We start from the raw sequence: 10,504 nt of genomic DNA, 5'->3' as shown, positions 1-10,504 counted from the left end.
TGATAAATGTAATTAGGGACAGAGATAGATGTAATTATAAAACTGTATTGTATTTTGTTCTTTGGATATTTTAAATCTCTAATAAGTTAAATAAGGTAATTTTACTAACGTAATAAATCATTTTCATATTTAACTAAAAAATTCGTTAAACATAAGTACACTTCTACAATCAATTTCTTTCAATAATATTTAGTTTAACACTAAAAATTTATATAATGCTAAAATCAGAAGGTTATATTAGTAACTGAAATAAGATATTATTGATGTAGTAATTTTTTACATTTTTGTTAAAAAAGGTTTATTTTATAAGATATTACAATATTCATGTAATAAATTAAAAACTTAAAAGGTTATTTTAATTACAATATTGAAATACAAAATAATTTCTCAACTTATTATTAAAAAAGGTATTTTAATTTTAATTTTTTTTATTGAAATAAAAACTGTTACATCAATAAGAATATCTTATTTTAACAATTAAAGTATTAAAATAAAAAACAACACAATAATATATTAAAATATTTAATACAAGATTAATTTATATTTTTTTATGGTAGATTAAGTTATAATTAAGATATGTAGCATTAAATAAAAAGTATATGTTGTTATTTTGGTTTTACAATATTATTTTATTTATTTACTAGTAGTATATATATGTGCGTTTTTTTGTTTCCCACCTATAATAATTTTTTAAGCATATAACAATTAGATTAAGTGCCCTTGGCTCAATTCCTTCATCAATTTAATTTTGAATTCAATATTTTTATCCTTGGACCACATCTACCATTTCCAAGTTCCAACAATCACAAACCACTAGGATCGAGTTGTTTCTTTAGCGGATGTGAGGTCAGTCCAAAATTCCCAGACTTTGGTAGCTCCATTTTGTTATAAGTTATATTCTCGTGGAGGTGAGGTCAGTATCAATGCACTAGTCACACTACTAGGCTTGCTATAATAATCTTCCTTACTTGAGTTACTTCCTACACCCATGGCTAATTCAAAAACTCTCTCGTCCACTTTCTTCACCTTCCTAACCCTTACCTTTCTTTTCTCCTTCCTAGTCACTGCCAATTACTACCAAAATATCCCTCCAACATACCTAGGTTTCCATGAGGAGAAGCTCACCCATTTTCACTTCTATTTTCATGAAGTTGTTACGAGCCAAAAGCCTTCCCTTGTCATAGCCACCGAGCCCCTAAAGGGTAAGTCCAATTGTCCCCTTCCATTTGGGTCCATAGTGGTGATGGAGGACCCATTAACAATTGGGCCCGAACTTGACTCCAAACTGGTGGGAAAGGCCCAAGGATTTTACATATCTTCTGCCCAAACGGAGGGTTTGGAGTTGGAGTTGGTCATGGGGATGACCTTGGCGTTCATAGAAGGGGAATACAATGGCAGCACACTAAGTGTGTTAGGGAGAAACGCCATCTTCTCTCAAGTTAGGGAAATGCCAATTATTGGTGGAACGGGTGCTTTTCGCTTTGCACGTGGCTTTGTTCAAGCTAGGAGTGTCAAGGTTGATTACCAAAAAGGAGATGCTACCGTGGAATACAACGTATACGTGCTCCATTATTCATCTCACGAGGACTTTAACTAGGCCTATACTATTTCCACCCGTAGTTTCATTGCTATAAGAGTTTTATTCACGTGTGTGAGTTAGCACTATAATTTATAGAATTTGTATCATAGTTTATTTTATAAATCTGATAAAATTTTTGTGAGTTTATAAACTACCTCGTGCACATAAATAAGTTCATAAATTAGAATACAAGGGGAGAATAGTTCCAAATTCACTCCTTTTACAACTTCGAATCGTAAATAAACAAACCCGTTGTGGTATACATGAAAAACTAAATAAAAGTCTGTCAAATAATGTACGTACCGCGCAAATAATTTCCCTGAGACGTGGGACTTGATAATATGTAATAGAAAAGAGAGAAAAATTAAAGAAGAGGAAATCTTTGGTGCGAAAGTAATATATAAATCCATCAATATTAATTAGGTCAGTGGTTAGTTAGGTACTGCTATTTGCTCACTGTCTGAGCTGTGGGTTCTCTTGCTTTGTGGAGATCCCTTTTGAGTCTTCTTAATTGATACATGCTGAAAGGTTGTGACATAGCACAGGTTGTACGCGCAATAATGCATGTACCTCGCAAACGTTTATTGACTTTTGTGTTCTCCGTGAATATGTATTGAATAATGAATAGTACAAATCACTACAAGGATATAGGGATTTATTATTTAAAAATAAAAAGAAATTAAAATGAAACTTAGATGATGGTTTTAGCCGAAATTGACTAGAGTCCTTGGACTCCTCTCGGACAAACAGACTACACATGTGTATTAATCCATTTAAAACTTATTAAATTGATGATAAAATTGATTTTATTTAAAATTTATTAAATTGATGATAAAATTGATTTTGAAGTGATGCGATTTATATTTAAATGTTTTTATTATAAAATTAAGTTAGGAATAAAATTCAGTATAAATTTATATATTTGAAGCAGAAGTTACTCCAAGTTATTTTAACTTGGAATCAATTTTGAATTTAGAATTAATTCTGAACTTTTCATTAACATAAAACTAATTATGAACTTAGAATCAAATTTTCAATGTAAAATCAAACATGTACTAAATAAGTAGCTATAGTTATCGATGTGTGAACACTTATTTGAATGTTGTAGGCTTGAAGTTGAGAGACACCTTGGAGACTTGAAATTGAGAGGCTAAAATTGGATATTCAAAATTGTTGATGGACAAAACATTGTTGTCAGAAGTTTTGTTTTGTAGTTAAGGTATGTTTCCTTATTAGTTTCTCTTGTTTTAACTTTGTAAACAAAGTTAATTTGATTTATATGGTATAATAGATGAAGTTTGTAATGAAGGTATCATAAATTCATAAATGCATTGCGGCCGACGTCTCATGAAGGAAAACATATAATATTACATATAATACGGATGAAAAATGCAATATTATATGGGATGAAAATGAGATTCAAAATTAAGATTTAAAAATAATTTAAAAAAATAAGATTTTAGATAGGTTCGAAAGTTAAAAAACAATAAAGATTTAATCAAAATAAGATTTTAAATACTAGCAAACATGGAGGGTGTAAAATAAGTATTTAAAAGGGTAATATGATAGAAAAATATATAAAATGGGTGATGGGGGTGTACTTAGAGAAAATGGGAAGTAAATAGCAAGTGACATGGTTAAATTAATTATCGACCTTATTAAAAATGGATCTAACCAAGAGAATTTTATACTTCATTTTTTTCTTTTGATCTAAACCCTCCATTTCATTAAACTCTTTTTGGAAAAAATATGAATAAAAAGTCCCACTTGAATTGAATTAGGTCAATAAATTTAAGAAATAGTGAAATTTTTTTATTTCTTTTAATATCTCTCTCAATTCAAAAAATGCAGGAGGAATGAGACCCCAACTAATCGGAAGTTTAATATAGAAATAAGTAAAATTTAACTAAAAATTAAATTTAAATAATACTCAAATAATTCAATTTTAATTTTAACATATTAACCGCTTATTTAAATGAATTTTTTATTCTGTAATCCAAATCGGGTCAATATTCAACAACAGAAATCCATGTCTAATTAAATTCTTATAGGAACAATATACCAACCATAGCAATTTCCACTCCGGCGGCTGCAGTCTTTTGGGTATTGGAATTATAATTATTAAATCTATTAACAATACATGTAAATTAAACTGCTACGTATAGTCACAAGCTCAAATTCTCTTCCTAATAGAATTGATTTTGTTCAGCGCAAATACGTGTTCAATTCATTCTCGAAGAAATTTGGTCAAAACTATACTGCACAATGTTTGATTCTTATTGAAACTCATTTCCATTGTCGCAAATGAACATTTGGTCTCTGTTAAGGTCAGTGTTTTTTATTTTATAGAATAAAGTGAGAGCAAAATTTCCTTATTTTCAAATATTATAATAAAATGAACCAAACATTCATTACATGCTTTATAAACCTACGAAATAAATTTCATACCCTAACAGTTAGTGTTTCAATATATTTATGTTAATATATAGTCTAAAAATTAAATATTAGTATAAATATATAAATTCCCATGAACAATAACATGTATTATACTAAAAGACACTAATAATCTTCTAAAAAATAAACAAATACTAGCAACACATTGATGTTCTATATTAATTTCTTATATTAGTATAATTACGTGTTAGATTAATCTATCATGTTGTGGAAAAGGGGCAAATCTATTATTAATATATGAGTCTCTTTTTTACTGCGACTGAACTCACACCGGTGGTTTGTATTTGTAAAAGCGCCATCGATCGCTTGTGTGTAAAATTCAACAAAGAAAGCAGTACATGTTTAAAATTGAATAATGCAACGGATTTGACATATCAAAAGGTTTGCGAAGACCCAAGTCCAGCTTACAAATGAATGGGAAATGTATGTGTTTACCCACCTTCTAGACGTAGGAATACATAACTCTCACTTCAGACGCTCAACATTAATAGGCTTAAGAAACATAATTTGCTGAAATATAATCTATTTTTAAAAAATTATTTAATATTTATTTTTTCTTCGAGATACCTAAATTTTTTTTACATTTTATTTTATTATCTGTCATCAGGCTGCATCCGTTAAGTGATGACGTGGTAGACGGAGTGCATGTCGTGCCATCACATCTAATCACAAATCACGTAAGCACATGTTTCCACATCAACACCACGCCATCAACTTCTTCCTCTTCACAATCGGGTCATAATAGGAGCTCCAAGAGTTTCAAGCCATGGGATCTACCTAGCTAAAGGGTTCAGTGATGTGTTCCTTACTAGGAGCAGATCACTTAATATAGATTACAGAGTTTTGGCTGAGGCCACTTCCAGTGAGGGAAAATAAACCAGGGTAGACACTATAAGGATTATCTTGATAAGTCTAAGATTGGTTCAACGAGGAATCCAAAGAGAAGTTCTCACAAAATTTTATAAAATGTCAAAAGTTATTCTATTGAAAACGAAATCCATACATATAGTGACGAAAAGATAAAAATAGACATGAGTCTTCAAAACAGTTTGGGCCAAAATTAAAACGAAAAAAATTATAAATAAAAAAAAACATATTTAGCATAAGCCTTCAAATTAGTCTGGCCTTCAGCAACAATTAATATTCTTGGTAGTGCCTCTGCCTCTGGGTCTTCATCCTTCTCCACTTGGGCCTTGTTAAGTATGTCTGCTACCATTTGTTGGAGGGTATCCCCTAACTGTTTGATCCTACTCCTGGTCATAGGTCCCTGTATTTGGATAGTTTTAGGATTCTTATCATTCTCTCCTTCTTGGAAAGCATTTGCCATCAAATGTTTAGAATTATCACCTGCAACAAATGGAGTCAAGTCAAGAACTTACTCCATACTCACCTGGAATACCGATCCTATAAGCATTGTCATTGATTATCTCTAATACTTGGAAAGGTTTGTCTCCTTTAGGTTAAAGTTTGGACTTCCTTTGTTTAGGGAACCTTTCCTTCCTCATGTGTACCCAAACCCAATCACCTGGTTCAAGTACCACTTCCTTCTTGTTCTTGTTGGCTTGCTTGGCATAGCTTTCATTCTTCTTTGCAATTTAAGCCTTCACCTGCTCATGCAATCTTTTCACATACTCAACTTTAGCCTATGCATCCTTATGCTCAAAATTAGAAATGTTAGGCAATGATAATAAATCAAAAGAAGTCAAGGGATTAAAACCATACACTACTTCAAATGGAGAGTGTTGTATAGTGCTATGTACAACCCTATTGTATGCAAATTCAACATGAGGTAGACATTCTTCCCAACTCCTTATATTCTTTTTAATCACAAAGAAGAGAAGAAAAAGTTTTGTTTACTACCTGAGTCTCTTGGATATTGCTTTAGTAAGTTGGTCTATTAGGCAATGAAGCTTCTAGAAGGAGGTCAATTTGATGTTCTATGCCTCTTGAGGGTGGCAGTCTATGAGGAATCTTCTTGGCAAAGACATCTTTAAATTCCTGCAATAAGAGTTCAACACTAGAAGAAACAGAAATAGTTAACTCATTATAATTATCAATGAAATTTTTACTATCTTTGCAATACAGTAGATAGAGAGGCTTATGAGCAAGTAACATTTTTCTCACTTCACTCGCCTTTGCTAAATAATTAAATTTTCTCTCATGTGCATCACTCTTTCTCACTTCACCCATGTTTCATATGTTGTATGTTGTGTATATACATGGGGGGTACAGTGACCTAGTTGGATATCCCTGGTGGGGGAAATAGAGTGGTTAAAGAGACTTAAGCATCTTTGGAGGGGGATGACTTAGAATCTTTAATTATCCACGATCAATGCATTGATGGTGCCCATGTTTTATACTTCATATGACATGGAAATAGTATAAACTTTGTCAATAAGTATTTGTAGTTTCTCATGAGGAGGAATACTTGTACTTGGGGGCTTGTCACTCGATTTGGAACTCCTTTAAGACTCAGACTGATCACCATGGGGGGGGGAGTTGCCTGTGCATGATAGGGTGACCTCGACACTTACTGCCTAGTTTTCCTAAGTGATAGTATCGTGTGGACATGCTTATGCTATTTCCTTGGGGATGATACCACATTGCATTTGAGAGTTGAGGTCAAGTGCATGCATCATACTGAACATGATTGATTGGAACTATGGACGAATGATGACTATTTGTTGAGTGTGTGTTGGACTAATGAATGTTTGTGTAAGCTTATGATATTTGTTAATGTTTTCTTACTAATTATGGTTATTTGATTTTTGTATTAATTTTTTTTATAATAAACTCACCCCTCGCAATTTTTGTACCGTGTGGTTGGTACATGTGATGATCACGAACCTTTGTTCGTGGAAGCAGAATGACAGCAGTAGAGTACGAGATGTGAGATTCTTTTGTGGAGTCGTCGAACCGACGTGATTACGTTGGAATTATTTTGGAAGAGAGTTGTGTTTTGTTAATCAACTTCTCCATAGATGGTTCTATAATTCTTTTTGTTGAACTGAGGATATAAATCACAAATTTAATTATATATATGAATAATTTTACTTTCCATTAGGTGAATGATGTGTATTGAGTTACTATACACACACACACACACACACACACACACACACACACACACACACACACACACACACACATATATATATATATATGTATTCACTTAAGTAATGGTGCGTTGTTTGGTGAATGTATATCGAGAAAAAAATTACTTTCATTTTTTATAAGCAAATTAACGGAGTTTTCATTTAAAAATTGAAATTCTTGCAGTTTAGAGTGGGGATATCGTAGCGATGAGGCAGGTCGTTACATTAATGGTATCAAAGCCGGTTGAACCTTTTCGGCCAATGAGTTGTGAGTCTGCTATGTTTTGTTGTGCATCTTGTGGTTGCGTTGTTGAATACTTGATGTTTGTTGTTTTCAATTCAAACTTACTCACTTTGTTGTGTTTCCATAAGTTATAGAGATTTGATTGTTGTAGTCATAACATGTTTGTTCTCCTAATGTCTGCTATACCATAAGTTTCAATGTCGTGTCATGAGTTATAAGATTGACCATCTGTATAATTTGTGAAGTGCAATGGGATGATATGGCAAGCGATCAGGAAATACAAATGATGGAAAGTGAGTGTTAATGTCTCAAGAGAGGACTAGTTTAGAGGAATACTTTCTTGAGGCATCAACTCTCAAAAGTAACCAAGTAGGGACTTGAGATGGTTGTGATTTTTGTGTTGTTCTTTTTCTTGTGTGTATTCTTTCCATGTCTCACTTCCTGGTGTGTATAGGGAGGGATGGCTGGACGCAATGATTTTGCGATAGCTGATGCTCTCCAAGCCTTAGCTCAGGCTATAGGGAATCCGAATAGGGGAGAAACTGTTGGACGCATAAAGGTAATAGACAAGAAAGACAACTTAATTATGGAATAGTAAATTGGATAACAAACTTGGATAACAAACTAACATATTGGATAACAAAATTGGATAACAAACTAACAGACTGAATAACAAACTAACAGACTCGATAACAAATAGAAGAAACAAAGAGTCAACGAAACTACTTAGTTACAGAGAAGATGAAAAACAGAAATAGCATAAATGACCTATAAACTTCAAATGAACATAACTTTTGTTACGGTTGTCCGTTTGAGGCCCATTATATGTCAAAACGCTCAAAATTCAAAGTAGAATCCCTAGGTAAATCCAGGGTCCAACTTTTTGCAAAAAAATGCCTCTAAATGCCTCAAATTCACATTCAAAGATCAAACTCCCACATTTTTTTAACTTTCTGCAACTTTTTTTTGTTTTATTTTTTTTTTCAAAATTCGTCTAGGATAACTGTTCTTCAATCAATCCCACTGGTAAATTCAATAGGCAATTAGGCAATTGATTCAATAGGCCAATAGGCAAATAGATTCAAGAGCCTACTAAATCCTAAACCCCTAAATTCTTCCAGTAAGCCAAATTCTCCCCAAACAGAATTGAAACAAAATCTGTAAGAGAATTTGAAACAGAATTCAAACAAATTTTTTTTTGACATAGAATATGAAAGAAACAAGAACCTAACAAGAGCAAGAACTCAACAAGATGCAAACAAGAACACAAATAATAAAACAAAACATGAACCTGAGACAAATTACAAAGAGAAAAAAAAATTGGATAGGATAGAACCTATAACAAGAGCCAAAGCTCTGATACCAGATGATGTGTTCCTTACTAGGAGCGGATCGTTTGATACAGGTTACAGAGTTTTGCATGACCCCACTTGTAGTAAGGAAAGATAAGTCAGGGTAGATGCCACAATGATTACTTTGATAAGTCTGAGATTGATTCAACAAGGAACCTAGAGAGAAGTTCTCACAAAATTTTATCAAATGCCAAAAGTTATTCTTTTGAAAATGAAATCCATACATATAATGTATCTAAAAAAAAAGATAGAAATATACATGGGTTTTCAAAATAATTTAGGCCAAAATTATAAATAAAAAGGAACGTATTTGGCCCAAGCCTTCAAATTAGTCTGGGCCTTTAGCAATAATTAATATTCTTGGTAGTGCCTCTGCCTCTAGGCCTTCATCCTTTTCCACTTGAGCCTTGTTAAGTATGTCTGCTATCATTTGTTGGAGGGTATCCCTTGACTGTTTGGTCCTACTCCTAGTCATAGGTCCATGTATTTGGACAGTTTTAGGATTCTTATCATTTGGTCCTACTCATGGTCATATGTCCCTATATACCGGGTCAAACGAGGCAAATTACTAGTCCACCGGTTGAACCATTGACCCACTACCTCGACCGGGTCAATAACCGGGCTGGATTTTAGAACTATGGTCTCAACACAAGCTCAATGCTGCATATCAATGTTTTTTATTTTTTTAAAAAGCTAGATTGAAATTCAGTAAAAAATCAAACTAAACATAAAATGTGTTTATCATGATAGAAAATAGATACAATTTATGAAAAAACTCTCATACACATTTTTTCAAACACTTACAAGGCATTGTTTAACCAACACATTCTAAACAAAAGAGTTATAGCAAAATCTCTTGAAATCAATAATCGCTAATCCCAAACCAACTAGGAGAACCACACAGATTGCAATAAAAAATTGTCATCAAAATCAGAATTAGAACGCTTGAACCAAAACTAGAGTCGCAACATCCAAAAACAGAACCAATGCCAATGAAGTAGAAATATAACATGTTTTTAAAATCCAAACTCCAATGCCTGGTCGACCATGAAGGTCAAGAATTGTACTCACGATGGCAAGCAGCGACAATGAATTAGGAACCCAATCGGTGGGTTGCGATGCGAAAGATGTAGTGAAGTTTTCTATCAGTGTCCCCACAACATCGCGCCCCCACAATGGTAGATCTGGATTTGGGTCGAGCGTGCCAATGTGCAATTGTGGTATTATGGTTGAGATTTGGGAGTTTAGTGGATCCCGGTGGATGCCAATGGTGTTGGCAGCACTGACGGAAGAATATTTTTTTCTTCTTAAAGTTAAGAAAACAAAAATCAATGACATGAAAAGGCCCGTGCTTACGTGGTTAGTGACTAAGTGTAATGACATGACATTTCGTTTGTTACGTCATCTCTTAACGGATGTAGTCTAACGACAAGTGATAAAATGAAATGCAAAAGTTTTTTAGGTATCTAGGAAAAATATAAATCTTAGATTTTTTTTTATAAAATAAACTATATTTTATGTATGAAAAACTTAGTCATTATAATTTTATCATTTACACGTAAGATTTTTTTTTATCTTGTTTACTCCTTGCGGTTTTCAACATCAATTGAATCTTAACTCGTAGTCCTACACATCTCGTGACATTTTGTCACATTTTCGTATTATCTTATTATCTAGGATCTAGAAAAGTACTAGTATTTCTCGAATTCCTGAATCACGTTATTAGAAAATAATTGTTTAAGTAACCCTTGTCCCTGCATCCGTACTATATATAATTGCC

At 32.8% G+C, this 10,504-nt stretch overlaps 1 protein-coding gene across 1 annotated transcript; it reads left to right on the top strand.

Annotated features, from left to right (window-relative positions):
* The first annotated feature begins 955 nt into the window (after window positions 1-955).
* LOC114406808 (dirigent protein 22-like) lies at window positions 956-1,730 on the top strand. The gene has a single exon (XM_028369639.1). The coding sequence runs from the start codon at window positions 989-991 to the stop codon at window positions 1,595-1,597; it is 609 nt and encodes a 202-aa protein (XP_028225440.1). The 5' UTR covers window positions 956-988; the 3' UTR covers window positions 1,598-1,730.
* The last annotated feature ends 8,774 nt before the right edge of the window (window positions 1,731-10,504 follow it).

Source organism: Glycine soja, chromosome 3, assembly GCF_004193775.1.
Source record: "Glycine soja cultivar W05 chromosome 3, ASM419377v2, whole genome shotgun sequence".
NCBI lineage: Eukaryota > Viridiplantae > Streptophyta > Magnoliopsida > Fabales > Fabaceae > Glycine > Glycine soja.
Note: the sequence above shows the minus strand (reverse complement) of the source record. Positions and strands in the feature narration are given on the sequence as shown.